The sequence below is a fragment of the Coloeus monedula genome (genome assembly GCF_965178545.1).
Source record: "Coloeus monedula genome assembly, chromosome: 2".
Lineage (NCBI taxonomy): Eukaryota > Metazoa > Chordata > Aves > Passeriformes > Corvidae > Coloeus > Coloeus monedula.
Window position 1 is genome coordinate 72,943,172 of NC_138782.1, and position 26,103 is coordinate 72,969,274.

Here is a 26,103-nt window from a genome sequence, read left to right on the forward strand (position 1 = left end):
AGTCAAAAACTTAATCCAAATAAAACATTCACTCAGGGGTTTTTTTCTTGTAATATTGATGTATTTATAATCTTTTTGTGAAGTTTTCTGCAAGTCAGAGCTGTGGTAATGATAGTAACTTGCATATGAAGAACTGAGATTACAAAATAAAAATACTAAATTTTTTAAGCTTTTGTGGGGTTTCAACAGAAAGTATTATGGTTTTAAGTTTCTGTAACATTACAGTGCTTAATGATTTAATTAAGCATGGAACTACTTTGCCATTTTCTAAACCATTTTAACTGTCTCAATATAATAAATCCCTCTGCCTTTTTAACATATGACTTACTCAGCATCACAATAAAAATTCTGAGGGAAAGGTGGGAATGCTGTTTACTACAGTGATACTCATCTGCCTCGATGATGAATCTTTCTGTATGCATTGGTGTCTGCTTCATTGGCATAAATTTCTAACTGCTATGACAAATGAGATATGCACTCCGCAAGTAAATCATTCAGCATGTTCTGACTTGCAGATTCCAGGTCTTTCCTCTGTATCCTGTGTAGCTAAGGTTTTGTGAGAGAGTCACTATCAGTTGTACAAATACACTAATATATGTGAGGAGTCAAGGGCTTAACTAGTGTAGCACTTTGTTCTCACACATACTAAGATTTCTGTCAATAGATTGGCCTCGTTTTCCCCCCACACCAGCACCTCCCACTCTGCGTTTTTTTAATCTCTCTGTTTATCTTTTTGCTCCCCCTCTTCATGCACAGTGTATTTTTTTGTTGTTGTTGTTGGATTATGTTGTGGTGGTGGTTTTTAAGGGGTTTTATCTGGTTCTTTCTTTGTTTTCTGTGCTCTCTGGATACTAGCAGTAGGGCTACTGAGAACATAGGGAGGGGGAATGTTTGTATTTTAATGCAGTTATTTTGCTATTGAGGCATACTTTATTAATGCTGTTAGACAAAACCATACCAAAAAATCCCATTATTGCTCAAGTATTATTTTTATTGAAAACTTGTAATGTGTAGTATATAAGTCACAAAGGACATAGTCTTAAGCTGCACTACAGGAGGTTTAGGTTGGACATTAGGAGGAAATTTCTTCACAGAAGGGTGGTGTTTGGGCATTGGAATGGGCTGCCCAGGGCGGTGGTGGAGTCACCATCCCTGGTGGTGTTTATGGAAAGACTGGATGTGGCAGTCAGTGCTGTGGTTTAGTTGACACAGTGGTGTGTTTGGTCATAGGTTGGACTTGATCTAGGAGGTCTTTTCCAACCTAATTAATTCTGTGATTCTGTGACACTGCTGGCAGAGGTTTGGGGAAAGGGATAAATCGTGGTAAGAGAGAATTCAGATCTGAACAGAGCAATGGAGAGATTGGTATTAAGTAGTCCTTTAGCACATTTGTAACATTGGCTTAAAATGTGAAACTAGATTGCTGGCTGATTTTTTGAGGGAGACCCTTTGTTTTCAGTGCAGAAAGGTAGTCACTAGTTAGTTGTGCTGTGCACAGAATTTCAGCAATTTAACATATAATAGCCAGTGAGATGACCTTGTAAAACAGGAATATTTGGACTGGATGACTCTGCATCTGCGACAGATACTTCTGAGTAACACTTTGAAACATTTCTTAACGAATGCATTGCTATAAATAGGTTGCCTTGGCAAGTGAAGTATTACACAGTCTTTACAGCCACTCTGAAGGTTATTGAGTAAATACAAGACAACCACATGAAATCTGTACAAGGCAAGCAATCTTTGGATATATACTTTCTGTAAAGTGCTCGGATGTTTAAATTTTTTTGCTGTAGCGCAGAAACAGAAAAATATTTTGTAGTTCTAATCATGTGAAGAAGTGGAACAGTGTGTATGTTCTCAATTAATGATGGTAACAAGCCTACGATAAGAATACTACAAAGTCTGGACATTCTTTGCAAAAAGAAACAAAGGCCTAGGGCAGGCAAATAGCCATGAAACACCCTTCAAATGCTGCCAAAGACATTAGGCTTTGCAGAAGATGAAAAGAGGGGGATGGATGCCTAATTCAGGATGAGGAAGGAAAGTAGTATGTCACCAAAAAAAAACCTAAAATAGGAAGTAAGATAATAGTATTGCAAAATGTGTGGAATAAAATGGTAACACCAGCTGTATTACTGAAAAAACATTCATTTATGTATTTTGTAAAATATAAAAGAAGAAGGATAAAAAAGTCACATTTAAAGAATAACATGCTGTGCCTTCATTTAGCATCTATTGACTTCAGTCGTGCTTTAGTGGATGCTAAGGTCTTTGTTCACCTTGAAACGAGTCAGTAAAGACCCTGCTTGTTAGTACGCACAGCTGAGGGTGTGGCAGACACCTGAGGACTATATCTGCAGTAGAAGGCAAAAAGCTAAAATAGAGATTCTTTTGAAGTACCATCGATAAAGTCTAAAAAGAGCTAGTTTCATTTACTTTTGTTTTTAAGGGCTTTTTTCTTACCCTCTCGTGTCTTTTGAAAATCAGTGAGGCTATCTAATATATTGACAAGCAAAATAAAACATTACTGTAGTGTGATTTCCATATACCATACTCTTTAGTGTGAAGGAAAACAATTTTTAAAAATACTGAAAAATGCTGTAATCTGATTTTTTTCTAATGCTGCTGCTGTTTCCACTGTTTAAAACTGTTGGTTTTGCACTTGCACAGTACCTCTCAAGTTAATCCTGAGTAACTGTTGACTGCAATTATTGAACAACTGCTGAATTGGAGTGAATGTTAAAAATTATGTGAAGGAAAAGGGGATGGTAAGATTTTTGTGTGATACAAACTACAGAATTGCTCAGGATTCACAATTCTGTTAGATAAATCAGGATTCAGACCACCAGTTTTCAAGAATATGGTTTCTCTGAGTCATGCATGTAGCTGCTTCCTCTCTGTGTTATAGAATTGAGTTTGGCTGAGGATGTATTCATGGCACACCAAATGCTGCTGTTATCAGATGAAAATTGTTTCGCTTGTGTACCTGCTTGAAAGATTCTGTCATGAGGATCTTTAGGAATTACTTTGAATAAGAGTTTGAGGTATGTGCAATCTCAGTTTTAAAAGCTTCAATGGATTAGAGCATTTTATCATGCTGTCTGCTTGCTGTAGTTTTTCTCCCCCACATGGAAATGTCTTGAATGTTCTGCACCTTCATGCACAACCTTTTTTGGAAGACTCGTGAACAAGCATATCTTTCAGTAATATGTTTTTAAGTAGGTTTGTTGTGAAGGATAATACTGTCTCCTACATTGTTTAGTTATGTATTAACACAACAAACGGACAATGTTTATGCCATTACATCATTTAATGTAAGCTATGGTAGTAGCTTTATTTTAGGCACGTTTGTGGTTAAATATATTAACGTTGCATTGAAAGGTTTTGTTACTTTGGTGATTGAGGCTGTATATTGTTTTTATTAAGTTAAATTAGGAAGGCTGAAACTTCTATTCTGAGTAAAGGTTCAAAGCAGAGACTTGCAGCTGTAACACCCTCTGAAGTTTCCTGGTGCAGTTAGAGATCACAAGGTAGCAGGTAGGAGTCTACCAACACTAAGACTTGCTTTACTTTGTTACCTTTACTGTCTGACATAGTTAGTATGTTTCAGAGGTTGACATCCAGAGGATCGTTTCTGTTAAGTGATCTGTGCTGGGGCAGCCTTGGCCAACATCAAAATTCCCACCCTGCTGCTTGCTTGTTCAACCCAGCACCTCCAGTCTGGTAATGCAGAGGGGTAAAATAGGAAAAACAGAAACACTAAAATAATAGGTTGAGATAACAACAGGGAAATTGCTTACCAATTACCATTGCAGGCAAAATGAACTCTTGGGGAAAAAATAGCTAATTTATTGCCAACTAAAATCAATTCAGGTAGTGAGAAACAAACTCAAAACAGCACAGCTTTCCTCCCCCTTCCGCCAGGCTCAGCTCTCTCACATACCCTACCCCTGCCATGCAAGCTCACATGGAGAATGGCAGGGGGGTTGCAGCCATTATGTAATGGTGCTTCTCTGCCTTCTTCCTCATCACATCTTTCCCCTGCTGTGATGTGGACTCTCCACAGGCATCAGTTCCTTCAGGAATATTCTTGTGCTCCACTCTGGCATCCTCCGTGGGCTGCGGGGGATATCTGCTGTTCCATGGAGATGTTCCTCCTCCACTTTCCTCTGCTTTGGTGTTCCCTTTCTTAAACATGTTTTCCCAGAAGTGTTCCCGGCTTGCCTGAGGGACTCAGCTGTGCTCTGCAGTATGTCTGTTGGATCTGGCTGTGTCCCACATGGGACAGCGTCTGGCTTCTTCCCACAGCAGCCTCTCTTCTGCCAACCACTTGCCACATAAACCTGGAACACAGTTTAGTAAGATATTAAGAACCTGTTTTGTTTCCTGGGTCATGAGATTCTGTCCTCTACTATTACTGTCAAACACCATGTAGTCATTTCAAAGCTTACACGGAAATTTGGAAGGTGTCTGTAGTAGGGAAGTATTTCCTAGTAAGTTGCTGCTTGTCCAAAAATTATAAGCCTAGAACATAGAAAAGATGTTAAGAATTTCTTTAATGAAATAAAAGGGTATGTGTGATAAGGAGTACCAAGTGTTGCAAATTTGCTTATGGGTGCAAATAAAAAAAAAAAGAGCAATATATTTGTGGAGCACATCCTCTGGCTTTCATTAGCTCGAGGAACAGGCTGAAATGACAGTTACCTGCAAGTGAGAGATCCTAATGCAAATACAAACCCAAAAATTTCAAGAAATATTTGTAGAATTATTTAGTGCTGTTTAAAGAATAGAGGAAGAGAAAACAAACAGAATGTGATGTCATTTGCTTGTTAACATAACCTAATCTGACTCATGAGAGTGTTTGTACTCTACAGTGTGTAATTTGGGGGGTATTACAGAAGCTTGGTGTTGTTCAGGAATTTATAGTCAACATTTCTGAAAAGTGTGTATGAAAGATAATATTGATGAAAACACTGTTAACCTTACCGCAAGGCTAGGGGTTTTTTTGCCTGCAGTTTAGAGTGACAAATAATTTTTGGCAGTAGTTTACGGTGCTTTTTCTCTAAGTAGCTCTGTAGCTGACAGGAAAATACCTGTTGAACAAAAATGTTTCAGTTGATTTTGTCTGACACAGGGAAAAAAGATGAGTTGTGGCTGGAGCGCTGCATACGCATCACAGTATTTAAATAGGCAGATGAGCCTCATACAGAAGAGAAATTTCAGTTACCAACCAGGAAAACTTTTTCTTTGGGTATCTAGCTGTGCAGCATTCTCCATTTACATGTGACTTGTGTTACTTGCACCAAGAAAGACCAGTAAGATAGCTACCAGAACTTGTGTGGCAGTGTCAGTCTTTAATGAATGGTCATTGAGGGAAATGGAAGCCAAAGGCTGTGTGACTACTCTGCTCCCCCTTTTCACTACTGACTTGTTGTTTCATCTTTTATAGGATGTGGTGAAGTACACCTCATCCATTTACCTGGGACTAGTAAATACACACTTTTCTACTCAGCTATGCTTTGGTCTGTGTGGTCTAACATAGTCTGCCTGTGTTGCTCTCATGTGGTTGTGTTTCTTACTGGAATAGCAGCTTGGACTGTGCTGCCAGCCTGTGAATGCCAAGAGCCTGGTATGATTACTGGAATTTGTAGCTGGGGCCAGCTGCATTTGCCTCCTTTATGTGTTTTAGTTCATTTTAGCTGGCTTTGTAGTGTTTCTTACTGGAATAGCAGCTTGGACTGTGCTACCAGCCTGTGAATGCCAAGAGCCTGGTATGATCACTAGAATTTGTAGCTGGGGCCAGCTGCATTTGCTTCCTTTATGTGTTTTAGTTCATTTTAGCTGGCTTTGTAGTGATTTTTGACACTCATTCTAGAAATAGTTGCTGATATGGATCAGCTGCTTATATGAGTAATCTGTCAATAGAGGAAGCAAGAATAATATTTTGTATGTGGTTCATTTTATAGATGGGTGCTTAATAAGTGAATACCTGACCTCATGTTGTGTGTCTTAAGAAAAGAAGAAAATACTATGGCTATTTCTGTAACTCACAGTTATCAGCTTGAAGATGGTTTGTACATAGCTTATATTTGCTTTTTGAGATGCTTACCTTCTTTGGTCTTCATTATTTCTGGAGATTTGTTCTTTTAAATTATTTTCTGCTTCTCTGGACTTTACTGGTTTTAGTTGGCCCACATAACAGTAAATTTCTTCAGTTATGTTTCAGTTACTTTTGCTTGGTGATAACAGTAGGGAACAGATGTTCCTTTCTGATGATGTTCTTTGCATCCTATAAATGGTTAGACTTATCAGTAGTGTTTCTGAGATTGTTTTCTAATGTCACAGCAGGAATTCAAAAAAGATCCATCCTAATCAATTCCTGTCAGGAGGAGGTAGTTTTATGGAGATGATCAGAATATCTTCACTGAGTTGATGTATTAAATAAACTTTCAACTTTTGTGCTTTTTCTTGGGGTTTGCTCATTGTTTGTGTGTAAAAAAAAAATCAATGCCTCTTACATAGTAGTCTAAAAAATATACGTTAAAAATTCTCAGTAAGACAAAGATAGTAGCCTTGCTTTTGGAACTTAAAATTGATACTTGCCATCAGCAGTAATTTCCAAGGTAAATTCTAGCCTGAGAGGTCTCAAAGGTTATTTCTTCTTTGGATACTTCACGGTTCAAAGTATCTAATAGTCCTCAGTTTTGTGTGACTATTACATTGCTTGCTAGACTGGAGAAGACAAGACTTGGTGAACCACATAGTCTCATAGGCCTAATATTTCAAATTATTAAGAAAACTTAGATTTGATGTAAAAAGCTATCAGTGAGCAAATTAATTGTATGGATATCAGTTGCATATGTCAGTTAAAATCAGTGTTTCAAATGTAATTTTATTTGGTGTTACCTAAACTTGAGAGGAATTTGTCCTTTGGAAGATACCAAATTCAAGGAAGCTCGTGGACTTCTTGTTTGAATCTCCATACTGCCCAGAGATCTGCTTTTCTCTGATCTTTGTTTCCCCCCATAGCTCAGGGTATCACACCAATATGCATCTAGTTATAAAGAAGTTTCTAATTTTAAATTACAGACAGAAAACCCATCTCTTCTCCTTTACTAAGGATCCCTGCATCAAGGCTCAGGAACAATCTAATTGCAATGAGTCAAAGGCCTCATTTTCCTTGTGGTGTTTTTGGGGTTTTTTTTGTCTTCATAAGAGTAAAGGTATTACATGTTGCAAGGAACAGTTACTGACTAAAGAATTATAAGTAACCAAGCACTCCATTTGGATTCCAACAAATGTAAGAAAAAAAATTTTGGTCCCATTTACAGGTGTTACTGAAATAAGTGTTTTCTCACTTCCTTGGGAAAAACTGAAAACCTTGACACAAATATCTAATAATATATGTGAAATAAGGTCTTGTAAGGTCTTGTGCTCTGTTCTCAATTGTTTTGAGGATATCTTGCTGCTGCAAGGCCTAATTTCACTATTCTTGTTTCTCTGACATTGAGTATTCTCTAATATCCAAGACTGCAGTGTGTGTAGTTCTTCCTTTCTTCTCAGTCCTTGTGGAAAAGCTGACTTGTTTCATGACTCAGGGAGAAGATTGAAAGTTTCATGTAATCACTGAAGGAGTTACATTAATGTAATATACCGTTGAAGAACTCCTTGAGATTAAAAGTGTGTACTCTTAAGTTTCTGAATGTCTTAGCAAGAGTTTTAAGGCATAAGGATCTTCCCAAGTTTCGTTAGGAAAGGGATTTGTCTTTGTCAAAGCATTACCTTACTTCACCAGTCCATGTAGGTTATTCGTTTGCTTTGTGTCAGAGGATGGAATGGTGACTATAGTTTCACAGGCTGTGTTAGCACTAGAAAATAATGGAGTCCTGTCCCTTTTCAGTAGCTCAGTTGTGATAGTATTCAGTGATACAGGCTTGACAAGCCCACCCCAGTGAGCAATGTAGCTTAGACTTAAAGCACCATCCAAACTGTGCACAAGATGCCCATGGTACTCCTACCACGCAGGGTAGATTAAGTACTCCTGTTACAACTTGATGTTGCTCTCTGAAGCCTGTTCCTGGAGAAAAGGTGAGATTGCCTTTGACACAGGAACTTTTATTACATGGAGAAATTACTTTGAAATGGAATTCTAATATTATTCCACTTACAAATTTTCATTTTTAGAATTGTTTTTACAACAGGACTGTTAGTTTTCTAATTTTCTGTAGGCATCACTATTCACAGTTCATTTTTCAAGTGTTTTTGAATGTAAGTGGTTCAACAGTTAGTTGAAAATACCAATTTTCTTTTTATGATGGTAGTGTCATGTCTTTTGATTTCTAATGATTTTGCTTTACTGTTGCTGTTAAAGGAAAGAAATCCCTTATGATTGTCTTTTTTTTCTGCATCCTGTAGTGACGGTTGATGTGTTTGTGTGCATTCTTCTTCTAATACTTGTCCATGCTTAATTAGTTCTTCCACTTTACAAAACTGCACCTAAGGTGCTTCTAATAGATTACAAGTGTATAAAAAGCCATTTGTCTTCCATCTTCTGCATCTCTTTATTAATTCCCAGCCTGAATTTCCTAAAATCTCAGGGTTTTTCCACGCTTTTAAATGCTGCTGAAGTCTCCATTTTACTCCCACACCATTGTTCCCCATGGCTTTGCTTAGCTTCTTATAATGGGATCAACTTGTTCTGTAGCAGAAATATCACAGCAAAATATGTCTGCATGTAGACCAACACTGAACTGTTTTCTGAAGTCATATTTGTCTGGATTTAGATTTAGTTTTTGTTTTCTAAATACTAAAGAAAATGTCTATTCAGAATGTTTCCAGTATTGAGTTCAGTTTGTGAGGGTTCTGTAGTCAGTTCCTAAATTAAGAATTCCAGGATAGGAGCTACAGAGTTTTGAGTATCATTTATGAAAAGTTAGTCCAACTGTATCACAACTGTAGAACATGTTCTGATTCATTATTGGAAATTAGAGTAGTCAGAATGGGTTCACTCAAGGTAAATCATGCTTGGCCAACCTGATTGCCTTCTGTGATCATCTACATGCTTTGTTCAGGCAGTGCTCCCATGAGATTGTAAGTCTTCTGGAGGAAATAAATGGAGACAGTATCTGCAGAAGCTCTCCTCTTGATGGAATATGAGCCAGCAGGTAATCATGTATGTGTGGAATTCCATCTAGAACAGAGGGACTTCTGTTTTCTCTTGGAATATATACACAGATGTTCATGTGCTCCTTGTCTATCTTGTTTGCAAACTTTATTCCTGAACTGGACAATAAAATAAGTTCCCTTATTTATAATTTTCACATTTTTCTTTTGTACAGAAAGTTTTCCAATTTGATCTTGGTGGAAAGCTTTTAGAAGTTTAAAACAAAGTCAGTGTTACCAGATGATGAAAAAGCACTTCTCTGAGGACACATGAATAATAATCCTCAGGTTCTCTAATTTGTACTGTGAAATTACATGTTCATAAGCTTGGGAAGGGGGCTGGACAAGATGACTTTCAGAGGTCCCTTCCAACTTCAGACATTCTGTGTAGATTGCATCTCAGTTTTTTACCTACCAGATCCTCCTGCATGGCTGAGCATTCTGGTGGTCAGAAGACGTCAGTTCTTTTATCTTGCTAAGTAGTTGTTGAGCATCTTTGCATTGCATTATCATACTGGTTTCAGTTCTCTTCTGATAATATTGAAGTTTTCTATCTTAGGGTTGCTGCAGATTTTTCTTGTAATCATAAAAATTGTAGAGTAACTCAAGGATTATGCCTGGTATATGCTCCTAATAGTAATATATATGGCAACCATCTTCCAGAAAAAATACCAGATTTCTTAATCTCGCTCTCATGGCTTTCAAGTATGCAAAAATGCTATATTTTAATACTTCAGTAACATTTATGCCACTTGCTTTTATAAGTATGGGTTTGGGAGGTGGGCTTTCTTTCTGTATTGTATGAAAATACTGCATTTATATTATTTTTGAAGTACTGATTTATTAGAAGTATTATGGCTATTCATCTATATTGGCATTTAGTTGGCAGTGTCTTCTTTTAAGAGAAAATAGCCAGTTGGCTAGTTAATATCTCAAGGTTTTGTGGATCTGCCTTTCTTCTATGTTCCAGCAGCAATTTTTGTGTTGCTTCATTTACCACTTCATTCAGTGCCTTACAAAGACTCATGATTAAGCCTCAGCTTTACTTGTAGGTGTCTGTATGTTTACTTACCAGTCTCCTTGAGTCATACTGGGATGCTTGATCAGCAAAGTCAGTCAGTGCAGACCTCATTCTTTTAGGTCCATGAAGAGACCATGGAATGAAACATTTCAGTGGCCTGTCCCATCAGGGGCCAGTTTTGTATCCAGAAATTCTGAGGAGAGCAGTCATATGCAGAATCTGCTGTTGAGCACCACTTCCATTGATTCTACAGATGTGAAGAAACTGATGAATAGATACAAAAATAACATCATCTGTTCACTGTAAGTGGGCTGCTGTAGCAGTCAGTGCTGTTCTAGTGGTACAAACTCATTTCTCTGTACCTCCAAAAAGAAACAGGAACATGAGATTAGCATATATAAACCATAAAACTCATTAACCTTTTCCCAAGCCAAGTTTTTAATTTATGTAAATTGGCAGGTCTGTGTAGCCTGAAATCCTCAGTGGGTAGATCTTTTCTCCTTGTGGCTCCACTGGAAAGAACCCACTAGAATTTGTAATGGCATAGGGCAAACCATGGTTGCTATTACTGGAGTCTGGGCTTCAAACTCAATACTGTGATATTTGGTGCACTTTGATGATTTTAACTAAATGATGGAAATAAATGACTGTTCTTAACAGTAGCAGGGTCAGACTTGTAATAATGTCGATTTTAAGTGCAAATAGCAGTATAACCAAATATCATGATAAATCAATACCATCAAGGATCAAAGTAAGTAGCTGTGTAAACCCATGTAACTTGACAGCTGCTAGCCTAATAGGAGTCTTAGATCAGCAGTAACTTGTTTGCTTTTTTGGCAGAATCAAAAATGAAAAGCAGCTCAGGGTATGAGTTCTATAAGATTTCCCTGGAATTAAGTAAGTTGAGTAATTTGACTCTGCTCAGTTGAAAGCCATAGTGTTTTTCATGGGTTTTTTTGCAGATAAAGGGGAGTACAGGGGAAGGGAACAGAAGGAAATAGAAGGAAACTTTCTTTGTATGTGTTCTTTTTTATTCAACAATAAAATTACATTTTCAGTTCAGCAAGAACAGTTAAATAGCTGTTGAACTTGAAAGGAACATGAATTTAAGTACAGTAAGTTTAGACTGTGCAACTGTTCTGTTTATTCTGGTGCTCTGCAATTTTGCATTCTAAGGGGACATAAATTAACTCAGAATACTTGGACAACTATTAAAGCAAAAGTATTTTTTAAAACGTGAAAAAATTCACACTTTTGAAAGGAGTTCATAGCTAGTAGTGCAAATAAAAAGTGTAAGTGCAGAACTGATTCTGACTGACAAGCTGTAGGAAGCAAACACCTCAATTTATAAAATTCACGAGGGATAGACATGTATATTTGTATGTACAGAAATTCCGTCTGTATTCCAATATCAAATTTAGCTTGCGGTGAGTTGGTTTATTCACTTGTTTCTTTAAGCTGCAGTGGGCATTCAGACAAATTATTTTATGAACTAGTTTGAATTTCCCCCTCAACATGATTCTAGGATATGTTTAAAAAAAAACCAACAACAACAACCCGCCCTTTCCAACTTAGCAACAAAAAAAGTAAAAAACCCCAAACTCAAACCCTTCCCAAAACCAACCAACAAAATTTGAATAGAGGACCTGTAAAACTTTAAACAACTATTAATTAGTTGTTAGTTATATTTGGATGGGGGACTCCTTTATTTCAAAATCAGTTTTAAGTACAGCCGTCAGTATACACTCAGATTTGTTGGTGACTTGGTACAGAAAATAAATGGTTTGCTACCACTGCACAAATCAATCCTCTCTCAGTTCACATGCTACTAATGTATGACTTTTTCCACCTTAGGAGTGAAGAAGTTTCCTGCCGTATAAAGCTGTTACTGTCCTTTACTGTGCCAATAAAAAAAAAAAAACCCAAACAAACCTGTAGTTCTTATTTTCTTTAGTTTTCCCCTTTCTCTTAGTGTGTTGTTATTTGAAAAACTTGATACATAAATAAGACTTTTGTTCTCCTGAAATATTTTAAAGACATGGGCAGAATTCATAGATGATGACTTCACCATTATGAATGCATATATAGATTGTATTTCACCATTGAGGAGACTTGACAGAGTTGACTTGCAAGAAGAATAAAATTCACCTTGTAAAATGGACTTGTAGTACCATGTTTTTTAGCAATTATTTTGCTTCTAAACATAATTTGAAGAACAGTACATCTGACCCCAGTTTTAAAAAAGAGACGAAAAAAGCTCTGCTGCTACTGGGATTTTTGGGGGTGCTTTTCACAGGTGTAAAAGATTTGCAGGCAGTCCTCAGCCTGAAGGTCTTGTAATTGCTGCGCTTTAATGGACTTAAACTGTCTTCACTGAGTGGCCACTGGTATATGATTGAGTGTAAATACTTCAGGCAAGCTCCACCAACTGAGAAATAACCTCAGTTTGAAAGAGCGGACTTTTGGAAGTCTTTTCATTGGTCTTGTGAACCAGTGAAGTTGTGCTCCCTCTTTGTAACATTCATCTCCTGGGTGATGAAAGCACAGCCTGTTTTGGTGTCCTCATGCAGGGAGTTCATCCAAACAAAATGCAAAGGGATATGTGCTGCCTGTCATTGTGGTGGTGGTTGTTAATCAGCAACACATGCTTACAGTATTTTTCTGTGAAAACTTTTCAGTGGCAGTGAGTAGTCATGAATGATTTTGGGGACTCAAAAGGTGGCAAATGAATGCCAATGAATGCATGCTTTGTTGTATTGTGGTGAAAAAAGAACAGATAACATACATTGTAGTTGAGACTAGCCCCCCCAAATTATGGTGGGTTTGGGAGGTCCCAGTCCATATCCCTGTACTGCCTTGTCTGAATGAGAAGCTCAGACTGTGATCTAGCACAAAGGTTTTCATGGTGTGTCCTTTCACTCTGCTCTTACTGCAGACTCACGGAAGCTAATGCTGAGAAGTAAGAGTGTTGTTAGAAGTCTAGAGATTTGCATATACAGTAGAAATCTCTCAGGGATTCACAGATTTTAAAAGTTGAAAATCACATGGGTTTTTTTCCACATCCCAACTTATGCCTTAATAACTAGAATATTGAATGGCCTCATAGGTGCTCTGAATGTTCTTTTTAATTTCTGAGAGGTTGTGTGATTGATACTTAAAAATTTTCACAAAGGCTGAGAAACTGTTAAGCATCCAACACTTACTCAGTATGCAAAGTTATTCTTAGAGAGATGCCGTGTTATTACTATAAAGAACATAATTAGTAGTGAATTCTGTTGTTGCACAGCTATAATCGTGTGTATGTCACATAACCACATCTGTTCTGTATTGGTTTTGTCAATTAATCAAGTGTGAGAACTGCTCTACATTAGTACCTTTTGTTTGAAACACACCTGCACTTGTGTCATAAATTTATCCTGTCTGCAGAAACTGAAAATAATACGAAAAAATTCAGATGTAGCAACTACTTAGAAGAAGAAAAAGTAGTCATTAGGAAATAAATGTTTACCTTTTTTTTTAGGTCAGAAGACTTGTCTCCACTTACATGGTATCTTTCCTTACCTCTATGTACCATATGATGGTTTTGGACAGCATCCAGAATGCTACCTTCGTCAAGTGGCATTCAGCATTGACAGAGCACTCAATGTGGCTTTAGGCAATCCATCTTCTACTGTTCAACATGTTTTCAAAGTATCATTAGTATCTGGAATGTAAGTATGACCTGTCAGGAGTTTTGATTGTCTGTTTTGAAATGTTTTTTGCAGTTGTACTACATCGAAGCACTTTGGACTTGGGTGATTGCAGTGCTAATCCTTTTTCGTTCCCCACCCATGTATGTCTTCATACAGGGCTGTACAACTTCTAAATAACTCTTCTCACTTGCTTTGACTTAAACATAGTTAACAGGTTTTCCCAAGAAACTTTCTTGACACAATGATTTTTTCCTAAATTGTATCCTAGTGTGTGTAATTCTGTAAAATCTGTTCTTACTAGCTTTTTCTGTCTCTGCTGTTAGAGCAGTACTTTCCGTGCAGCGTTTTCTACCACTCTGGATTATTCTAGGTTCCCTGAGACCAGACATGTCTTGCAGGAGCCTGATTCTAGGTGGTCTTTATTTTTTTGTTCATCTAAAATGGCCCCCACAGAGACTGTCAGGTCATGTTTATCTGTCTGATTCTTCCAGCAGCACAGGCCAGGAAGTGGAGGTTTTTAAACATACATTTACTAATCTATCAAGATGACCATTGTGTTTTATTTGGTGTAGCTTTCTGTTGCTGCTGAACTGTATGTAATTATTGAATGTTAACATGAATGAATGAACATTCTAAGGATTCTATTACTTAATTTTTATTTAACTTGCATATCCAAGGTCTGAAAAACAAGTCAAATCATAATGAATAATAGGAAAATACCCTGGAGGAACACAGGTAGTCTAGATATATGTATTCAATTTTTCATCTTCAAAACAATGTAAATGCTGATTTTCAGTGTTATGCAGCACTATGTTTTATTTGCTTTTTTCATGCATTTCTGGAATATATTCTTTCTAATTAGTGTAGGAAGATATTTCTGTTCCCAGCCAGTTTTGGTGGCTTCTAGATATTGTGAGTAAAGTGGCTGCAACAATTTGTTTTTATTTTCAATCAGAACTTTCTGATGTTTTTGCAGTAACAAAGAAGGTCACCTACCAAATTTCTTGATGTTGTTCTTTTTGTGAGAACTTTGTGAATTGTAGTATAGCTGTTCCTCTCATCTTGAAAACTGGGCAAACTGTTGCTAACAATCTTTACTTGAATCAGTGAGAAAAGAACAGGTAGAAATTAGGAGAACCTGCCTCTTTTTCACCTGTCTTGCCTTAGAACTTCAGAACAGTCATTTCTGAAAGTCAGCTGCTCGTTGCCTCAAAGCAGCATAAGGGGGTGTTTCAGGTATTTTGTTTGTTTGCGTAAGAGGCTAATGGGGAGGACCTAAATGAAATGCATCTTCATCTTTACCTGGGTAGATAGACATGCTTATTTCATGCTCCTTATAATAAAATGTCATTGAATAAATGCCACAGCATAACTGGCTAGCTCTTCTTGCTTTTATTTCTTTCTCTCCAGGCCTTTTTATGGTTACCATGAAAAGGAGAGACAGTTTATGAAGATTTATCTTTACAATCCTGCAATGGTAAAAAGGTAAGGATGTGGAAATACAAAGTTCTGTCTGATTTCCTTATATCTTAAATTTAAAAGTCATGTTTGAAACAAGATTCACCAATAACTTAGCAAAATAAAAGCTCCAAAATTATTGTCCCACAGTTTCCAAAACACTTTAAAAATTGCTAATTTTAAACACACCAATAATCTTTTAAAGCAGTAGCATGTTAGGAAAACAATACCAAAAAACACTTGCCTTTAGTTGTTTTGTGTTTACTGTAATTCTTGAACACTTAAACAAATTTGCATCAGGTTACTTTTCCTGTAACTCTTAAGTAAAAAAATGTAGGTGTCTTTCATATGGCTTCATTTCATCTATTATTAAGTAAATGTTGGTAGGTTTTAATTCCAGCAACAATTACTAAATTTAAGATTTACTTGGAAAACTGAATAGCTTTTGTTATTAGACAGGTGTTCTATTTCTCAATAGGGTAATGTTCTGTTATATGAAAGTGCTGTTGATTTCGATCTTACTGTCAAAGTAGTTGCAGTAAATTCAGGAATAAATAAGGAAGAATTATTTCCCAAGCTTAAACTGAAATCCCTTGAGTGTGTGCTATTACATACTGTAACCTTTTTTAAAAGGTCTGATACATGATCATAAGACAGGATTGTCTTGATTTTTCTTTTAGGTAAGTGAAATTTTGCGCAATTTAACCTTCTGTCAATGTATGACATGACAGTTGTTTCAAAATTTGGAGCTTCTCATGTTTGAATTGCTTCTATCCAAATAAAGACTGACACTTCACTTAAATTATTCCTTTCTTTTTTCTGTATATAACTTTATTTTTAATCCCATTTTGTTGCGTTTACAAATGCTTTGTGCTTTTTTTTGTTGTATAAATATATGTTAATTTGAGGTAATCATATTGTACCAATTTATAATTAATCGGATACTTGCAGTTATTTTTTAGTGTGTATCTGTTTAAAAGAGAGGATTTGTCCTTCTACAGAGTTTTAAAATACTGCTTCTGAGTATGCAATATGTAGCTTTAAAGCCATGAAGGCCGTATATATGTCAAGGAAAACTAGAGAGACTTTCAGACTTTTTACTGGTGTGTAGGCATACAGCTGCCACAGTTGTTCTGTTGAAAGATTTCCATGGCCTATAGTGGCTTTTGGATCACTTGCAGGAATAGAATATTGTAGGATTTTTTTTTCATAGAGTTTCATGTTTTTTAAGCTGAAGGATTCAAGGCTCCTTTATAACTAACACCCAAGTATTGTATAATTATTAGCAGAGATCATTTTTGTTCGTGTGTTATTGTGAAAACACAGTTCTTAAGTTAAAAATACAACTAAGGCAAAAATTAAAGTGTCTAAGTATTTAATATTTTGATAAAGTCAAATATCAATATTGTTGTACTGAAATAATTTTTTATTTATGTCCTAATTTGTCTTTTAGAGTTTGTGAGCTTCTGCAAGGTGGAGCCATAATGAACAAATCTTACCAGCCTCATGAAGCCCATATTCCCTACCTCCTCCAACTCTTTATAGACTACAATTTATATGGAATGAATTTAATAAACCTGGCTGCTGTCAAATTCAGAAAGGCAAGGAGAAAAAGTAAGGTGTTTATTTCTTAAGACCAAATAATTGCTTTGAAGGCTAAAAAACTACCATTTTGAACAAGATGTCACTAGCTGTCAGGCGTTTGCTGTAGTTTGCCTGAATGGGTATTGTGTTGTTTCCATGAAGTTTGCTTTCTGTGTCAAAACAAAGTCCATATGTAGCTTTTTTCCTTTTTATACCTCTGTATGAGGATTGAGGAAGAGCCTGCTTCCTGAAATGAGATGCTGTATATCAAGAAACAAGTGTTCTATCAGCAGCGCAGCTGTGACCATTTCACAAGATGACCACACCTCTTTTCTAGATGAAAAATTGTTGATATTCAGTTGAAGAATTGACATGAAAGATAGCATAATAATACAGTCGCTTTCTTTTTTAATGGTTTTGATTCTTATATCAATTCAAATTCTTTTCTTGTTGTTGTTGCAGTAGTGTCTTTACAAAATTTTGGCTAATGATTTTGCTCCGATGACAATGAGTGTTCTAAATTAAAATGCTTGTGTTTGTGCTAAAGTCATTTGCTTTAAGGTAAAGTTTGAATTCTTAGTGTGTGAGTAAAGGAGGTATTTTAAAAAATTAGTTTGTCCTTTTGGATGTACACACTGACATAAAAATTAAGTTTGGTGAGAACATCCCTAATTCTTCTAAATTCTTCGTTATAAAGGAGAGATAACAGTAGCAAAAGCATAATGCCATTGGTACTTAATGTTTAATGAAATAAGTATTGTTTACTTAAAACATAATTGTTCCTACAGCTAAAACAAAGTTGAAAGGAATGGTGAAGTATTTTTCTGTAAAAATGGCAAGCAAGAATCATGCTTCATTTCCTCCTTATTTTTATGCCTGTATATTCAGACAGCAATAGAGTAGCCCATGGAGTTTTATAACTAATTATTCTTTAAAGGAAGATACTCTTTTCGTGCTCAACAATAGGCCACATTTTTTGCTGGTGTCAAGTGTAGGAAGGCAGAAGCTCAGCCATGGACAGAGCATCTTGAGGATTTTCAGTCTTGAGGAGGTATAGTCAGGTACCTTTAGTCTTCCAAATATTCAAATCAGCCCTCTGGAAACATGCAATGTGATTGTATCAAATAGTTGCTTCCATTCTTTTTCCATAGCTCTTTTTTTTCCTCTCTTTCAGACGATAGATGAAAAACATAAGCTGTTTATATTCTCCTTCATCATTTATTTAAGGATGAGAGACCTAAGTCTTGAATGGAAACAAGGGGGTGAAAGAGGAGCATGGGCTGAGACCAGTGGATTTTAACTGTTCTTATAGGGAAGAATCCAATAAAATGAAAAAAACGACACTGCCTTGTCTGGCTTGTTCAGATACTGGTTGCAGTGCTCCTAGGAAGATTTATTCTGTTTTGCATGGCTCCATATCACACATGCATCAGTAGATTGCCTCACTCTGTTGTTGATCCCCAGGCACAGGATCGCTGTCTCTTGCTCCTGGCACAGCAGCTGAATCCCTGGTGCAGCCTTACAGAGGCACTGATGTCAAGAGGCCTGTCCTTGTACAGCAACTCTCTCTGAGCTCAGGCTGTTGGAGTGGTGTAGAAGGCACAGCCTCTGCTTGCAGCTGACACCCTGCCTGTTCCTCAACATCTGTGTTGTTGTGCAATTCCTTTCAGTCAAGTATAGCTGTGTCACACAGGCCAGGTCAAACATTGTTTCTTAGACAGCAGTAAAAGCCTTTGTCAAAAGATGTGCAGCAAACACTTACCTTACTTGCCTTGCAGATGATGATACAAAGATGAGTCTGGCAATTAATATGTTCGTTTGTCAATGTAAGCAAGCAACCTCAGGAGCCTGTTCATAGTGGTATTTTTCTCACTGAGATAAGTAGACCTTTTTGAAGGCTGAGAGAGGTCAGCATGCAAATTTGTATTAGCAGGAACATTCTGCCTTCATCAGCCTGTATCCAGAAGTGCAGCAGTTCATTTTCTCAAGTCCTTGTCTTTATGGGCTGTGAAGAAGGCTGCCTATTCATTCATGCACCATGTACCACTGTAACTGTTGCAAAACTTTTATTTTCAGTAGCTGAATCTCCTTCTGTAGTATGATTCTGAAAGACCTTGATGTGTCATTGTCTTTAAAGATCTTTATATCAAGAAAAGGGGAATATTAGGTGTCCTTAAATCCCTATCCCTATGATTAACTTTGTTGAAGAAACAAACTGATACAGGAATTTGAGCCTCAATATTTAGAAGTATATGAAAACAGGGCTCATAGGGAATAAGAAAGGGAATAATGCACTGAAACTGCTGTGGTGTGGTATTTGAAATGCATATAAATTTAAAAAATAATAGTATCTATTTTTCCAGTTGGCCTGTAATCTTGCATAGCTGCTGTGAGATGTATTTTCCTTTAAAATATACAACTATTCAGTCCCATTTCATCAACTTAGAATAATCAAGTTGCAGATGAAAAATAACAAGAGATATTTCCATGCATAGTCAGCTTATATTTTAATGTGGAGAATTAGCTGATGTGCCATGCAGTAAAAACATGGCTGTGTTTCTTCCTGGACTAGCTGCCCAATGCACAGACAGTAAGGTGTGCTAGATTTGAGCTGGATCTGTGCAAATGGGATCAGATAATTTGTGTTGTCTTTCTGGAAACGTCTGCTTGGGCATTGAAGTGTATAGACTGTAACAGCACTGGTGTGACTGAAATATGAGCTGGCTCTGCATAAGCAAAAGAGTGTCTTTTCACCCCACTTGAATGCCGCATCTTTGTGCCATGTCAGTACACTTAAGAGTCTGATGTAAGGGCAGGGTTTGCAGGAACTAGTCTGGGTGCAGAAAGCTTGGTCACACATAGGGAATTAAGCCTGCTTGCTTCTGTTCGTAGCTTCTGAGGTTCTTTGTCGTGGTGTCTGCCAGTTGCTTCTGTAGTAACTTAGGACTTTCTCTACATGATGTATCCCTAAACCAAATATCCCAAGTAGTGGAATTCACATTGGCAAGACTATTACAAAATTTATAGGATAAAAAATACATGTTCTAATAAATATTTAATTACTGAAGACCTCTGACAATTGAGTTGTTTAATTGGTGTATTTTTAACAATTGCGGAAGTGTTTGCTATGGCTGAAATACCAGAAAACTGCTAGTGCATGATACCAACATAGCTGAGAAAATTCAAGGTTCAAGCTGGTCTTTCAGGTAGAAGTGGGAGACTGAGTAATTTTCAAAATCTTCTCCCATTCTACCTCCCTACAACTCTATTCCTGGGCCTTCTTCTTTCTTGGGCCATATCCTGTGTATATTGTCTTTCGTTTCTCTGAAGACTGAGGGTTCAGGTGGAGACATCAAGGGAGGTAGGAATTCTTCAGAGAGGACTTCACCAGCATGACTTTGGAGCATACTTCCTTACATGGAGACCTCTGAGCAAACTTAGAATGTTTTCTTTATTTGTAGGTCAGACAGCATCTGCCTTCATTGCAGATTTCCACTTACTGCTACTACCATTGTATCTGGAATGTATTGTATATTCCCTTTCAGCTCACAAATAAGAAAAGTAGAAGTAGAATTTCGTGTTTTCTTTGGTTTCTAATTTCCATTGGAATTTGAACTGTAGACCCAGGAAATTCTGAAGTTTACATCAGACTCTGTATAATTTATTTTGAAATTTTCACAAATAGGAGAAGATTGAGTTTAGGTTAAGATATAAATAGAATGCAACAAATGTAATTCTAATAATGTCAGTGTGTTGGCAATACATTTTTCTTTTTGTATGTGTCTACGTGTTAGAAAATCAGGTCATTTATACAATAGCATAGTTAATGGATGAAGATGATATGCAATGCTATTTATTCTTTAGGAGCAGGTGTATTAATAATAGTATTATTAATACTAAATAATAAATGCAGTTATATAATGATATTTGTAAAAAATACTGCCACATAAATGAATTAATTTCTCATTCTACTTTTTTCCCTAGGTGATACATCAGGTGCAAGTAAACATAGAACTCATTTACCAGAAAATTCAAGCAACGTATCTTTCATTGAATGGGAAGAGGATGAAATACCAAGGTCAGCATCCCAGGTTTTTCTGTTGTATGCCTTATTTTCTTATGTGCATCAACTTGCATGTAATACAGAGTTCCAGTCTCTCATTTAAAGGACCTTTACGTGTTTTACGTGTTAAAAAAAAAAAAACAAAACAAAGGTGATAAGGTAACACAAATCCTCATTATTTAGTTTCTTTGTATAGTTTTGGTCACCCGATGCTTTCTGGTATATGGTTATAAAAATCCAACTAGGAGATAATGGGCAAAATTTGACTTTCTAGGGTTTGGAATTATGACTTTGATGAAGAACTAAGCAAGCTTAATAGTTACAGAGAATATTTCCACATCAGTTCACAGACTGTGTTTTTGTAATCATCCTTAACTAACATGACCTCACTGGTGAGGCCACATCTCAAGCCCTCTGTTGGATTTTGGGCCCCTAAGTACAAGAAGGACATTGAGGGGCTGGAGCGAGTCCAGAGAAGAGCAATGAAGCTGGTGAAGGGTCTGGAGCACAAGTCCTGTGAGCAGCAGCTGAGGGAGCTGGGGGTGTTTAGCCTGGAGAAAAGGAGGCTCAGGGGTCCTTATTGCTTTCTACAACCACCTGAAAGGAGGGCGTAGCCAGGTGAGGGTCAGTCTCTTCTCCCAGGTAGCAAGTGGGAATGGGAGGACAAAATGAAATGGCCTGAAGTTGTGCCAGGGGAGGCTGAATATTAGTTTCTTCACCGAAAGGATGGTCAGGCATTGGAATAGGCTACCCAGAAAGTGGTGAAATCTCCTGGAAGTGTTCAAAAAATACATGAATGTGGTGCTTGGGGGACATGGTTTAGCGCTGCTAGATTAACAGTTGGACTTGATGATCTTAGAGGACTTCTCCAACCTTAATGACTCTATGATCCTATGAATAGTGTGTTATCAGAGAATTTCAGTTTGTCCATTTCAAATGGTAGCTACATAAGAACCTCAGCTTAGAATTTTCATGTCTGTCTCCCATGCTTTTCCATTTTCTTAAGCATTTCCTACTTTACAGTTTGTAATTGTTTCACTTCTATAAGAAAATAAAATGTTTCTGCAGTTTTGGGGGTTTTGTGGCCAGAGTTGGGGAGGGGAGAGAAAGTTACAGTATCTGAAGCTACTTTGATTTGTATAGTTTATCTACAGCAAGTTCCTTCTTTAAGCTATTTGCTAATGTTTGGCAGGTCCTTTTGTCATCTAGTAGTCTTCTCATTCTTTGAGTGGTTCCTGTCATTCTTCTCTGAAGAGCTTATTGGGCTCAGTAAGCCACGCTTCCTGCTAATATTATGTACTGGGAGAATGTGCTTCCCCAGTAGAAAGTGTGTGCCTTAAACCATAGTTCAGGTTTTTCTAGTGTGCAAAAACATGAGCTTGTGTTGGTTACGTCTGGTTTTCTGATTGTCTTGCTACTTTAGGGGATTTTGCATCAACATTCATGATCATCTTACTTCTGGTCCCTTTCTGTGCAGTTTTTCTTGGGCTGTTTCTTCTCCTTTTTGGCTGCATATTTCATTCACAGTCCATTTCAACTTTTATTTGGCTTGGTTCTGCAAGCCAGCTTACTTAAACATTAAAGGTGTGATCATAAGTTAGCCCAGGATTATCTGATGTTACTTTACACAGATCTGGGATTGGCAAGTAAAAAGAAAGCAAAGTAGTACTTCTTGGCTGTCAAAACCAGAGAGGGATGAGCTCAGCAGAGCAGGAGCCAAGGATGCAGCCTCATGGCTGTAACTACAGGTCTTCTTTCCTCCTCCTTCCACGCTTCCATGTATACAGCCAGGGGTGCAACACCTCACTCGTGCCAGTCCTTCTCCAGCGCTCACAGATGTTCCAGAAGTGGGATGTTAACAGTAATGGGGAAAATACCAAGACTGTCCATTTCCCTGGCATTCGTTTGCTGAAGTTCTGCCAGCAGGAATTTATTTCTTGAACGTAAAGCCTGAATACTACATAATATACTACACAAATTTCTCTCTATACCATATGCGATGATAATGGTAGTTCCTGATACATTTTACAGTTTCATTTATCATGCCAATTTGTCTTGTGAGCATTTTAGGATTTATTAGTACAAGGTGTTCCTCTTCTTAATTTTTTCCAATTGAGAATCTTCTGTTTGGAAGCCATTTTAAGTTCCTATAGAATCTTTCATCCCATTTTTAAATTTCATTCTGTTTCTATTATTCTACTTCTGAGTTAACCTGCTTTTGTTTTCTGTTAGTATGATCTGGTTATGTATCCAGCATGTCTACTGGCTTGCCTTATCAGCATATTTCATTACTACACTGCTGCATTTTCTGCCAAAAGTATTAATGAGATGTGAAGTAAACTCAGTCACAGAAACTGGTCTATATTCAGTTCTACACATTTTGTGTTGACGCTCTGTCCTTTTTGTATAACCAAGAGGAATTTCACATTTAATTAGCTCTTAAAATGCTTTAATAAATTAAGAACTCATTTATGGTTTCTTCAGCTGAAATTGTTTCCTATTTGATACTGTGTAAAACATTCTTTTGTCTAGAAAATCAATTTTTTTATTTAGGGTGTTCTAGCATGTCTGTTCTCCATGCTGTAGGACATGAATGCCACAGCAAAGCAACAAACCTAAACTTTTCCATCCTAATTTTACTCTGTTCTGTATCTACACAAAATTATTTGCCTGTTAAAATTTCTCCTGGATTATTTATGGGAGTCAGCAACTTAAAACAATGCTCTTGTAACCAGACATACTGCAGTGCCAATTCCAGATTGCCTTCCTACTTAATTTCCTTTCAAATTCTGAAAATTTGCTTCTAGTTTGGTTTAATGGATTTATAATTTTCATGATCAACCTTACTGAGGGTAAATCTGACTGAGATAGTATGAGATATCTATCCAAGGAAACCTTTGTAATTGTGTCCTAAAATGATTGTGACTCAACTGTTTCTATTTTTGCAGTCTACAGCATTACTCAGTAGTTGGAAAGCTGCCTTTCTTCCTTGATTTCTGTTTCTTTAGCAAAGTATGTTCTGTATTCCCAACACACTTCCATATCAACAGCTGTATTCATTTCTGGTTTCATGTGCAATACCAGCACAGTCCCCTCACTTTATTGTCCAGTCCTCTTCAAGTTCTATCCAGTTCAAATTGAGATATTTAATTGTTTTGTGAATTGTTTAGCAAAGTTTTTTTACTTACTGTATTTCACCACTTGGCCACTGTTTTCAGTAGCATTTGGAGTTTCTTCTAAATACCACTGAACTCATAAGTTCTTTGCTTGTCCTTTATATCAAAGATCGCATAAATCTTTCCCTACCTTTCAGCTGTATGCTTAAGTTATTGGTTGTTCTGTCAAGAAAAAGCAAGAAGGGAAAAGATAGTCAAATGTCGTTTGAGACCACAAAATTTCTAGGCCTGTCTTGTATTCACAGTGACTGGGATGTCTGTTCAGACTCACTATCCTTCGTGTACATTAAGAATACATTTTAGAGATAGTTGAACGTGTATCTGCCAAGTGCTTGCTGTAAGTGGCAGTTAACAAGTTCTCTTGTTTAAGCAAGCAGTGCCAGCGATTGGGCATCTCTTGACTTTGGAACACAGTATATCACTTGGCTGAAATACAATTCTGGATACCTGGAAGGTAATTGCAAAATTTAAAAGTCACATATATTACATGAGCAGCATGGGTAAATGCTAGTGATGGTTCCTTATTTCAAAAAATGTTTGAGAACTATGTCAAAGTGTCTTGGTGACTGAACTCCCTCTTCCTTGCTAGAGAGCACCATGCTACTCGGCCACTTACCAAGAACAGCATTTAACCCAGCCATGTCCTGTCTTGCTCCTGGCAAATCTCCAGATTATTTACTTGCTGCTTTGATTAGTGCACTGTATTAAGCCAGAGACACTTCTTTTAATGTAATTCTAGAATGATTCTGTTATCAAATAGATAAATGTCCAAAATCTCTAGTGTCCAGGAATCCCATATGTTGTGAGGCTTTTAGGTATAATACTTGCCAGTGTTGTTGCACTGAAACCTACAAAGCCTGCCCTAAAATGGGTGGCAGTCACCTGAACCTGGTAGTGCTATCCAACAGTTTTTGACATGAGGAGTTCGGGACACGAGACACATTTTTTTATCCCGCTCAGGCAGCTGATAATAAATGATGAAACACTTCCATGAGTTCCATTGAGAAAACTTTCTGGTAAACATCAGACTTAATCTTAACATCAGAGTAATCTGCCAGTCAAGTCTGCCACTTGGACATGATGTGTTAAAAGCAGAATGATTGGTAGAATGCTTTTGAGAAACACTTCCTTTTTTTAAATCCTAGATTTGCTATTAGACTTTAGTTTATATGGAAGTGGAAAGATCTGACAAGTAACACTTTTGCACAAAAATATCTAGCAGATATGTAATATTGCAGATTTTTGCTAGGTTTGTGGCTGTCATAATTGCTTTTCTCGCTTGTCAGCCTGTGCATGTTTTTATTTAGCTATTTGATTTTTTAATATAATGTGCACATTATTTAAGTCACTTGAACATCCTGAAAACAAGGACACATTTTCTGCCATGAACAGATTATCGAAAATTATTATGTCAAATTTTAGAGTCCTTATCAGCACAGTTGAGTAACACCTTTCAGATTCTCCATGGAGTTAGTTTTTGTCTCTTGTGCTCAGTTTAACATTACAAATACCTCAGATGTGGTCATTACAGAGCTTGTTTCCTTAGGCTGTCATTAGTATTGGTGAATTAAGATACTGACCTTGTTCATTATTTATTCTTCAAGGTTCTTCAGGACTTTGATCTACCTAGCTGTATGTAGTGGGCACTTCTTAAAATATGTGTTGACTGTAGGTTTAATTCATTGCCTCAATGTCTGAGAAACCAGATGTTGGTAGTTTCTTTGGGTACAAGTTTCATCCTAAACTATAGTTTTTGCCTCAGTGGATAGTGTGATCAAACTATTACTTTCTTCAAAAATAAGGACCGTTTTCTCTGTTCTCAAAATAACGTATTTGGAGCTTTTTATACAAAAGTAGAATGGATTTGTATTGCAGTTTTTCACCTGGTATGTAGGTTTAAAAGGCAGTTTTAAATTAACTGGTATGAGTATCCCAAGTAGCCTA

At 37.0% G+C, this 26,103-nt stretch overlaps 1 protein-coding gene across 2 annotated transcripts in view; it reads left to right on the top strand.

The window, feature by feature from the left end:
* Positions 1-26,103, top strand: part of REV3L (REV3 like, DNA directed polymerase zeta catalytic subunit) — a 117,482-nt gene that overhangs the window by 32,242 nt on the left and 59,137 nt on the right. For both annotated transcript variants that reach the window (XM_082300982.1, XM_082300983.1), the window contains exons 2-5: positions 13,707-13,896; positions 15,289-15,363; positions 16,790-16,950; positions 20,905-20,998. In XM_082300982.1, coding sequence (XP_082157108.1) covers positions 13,707-13,896; positions 15,289-15,363; positions 16,790-16,950; positions 20,905-20,998 — 520 coding nt within the window. The remainder of the gene's footprint in view (positions 1-13,706; positions 13,897-15,288; positions 15,364-16,789; positions 16,951-20,904; positions 20,999-26,103) is intronic.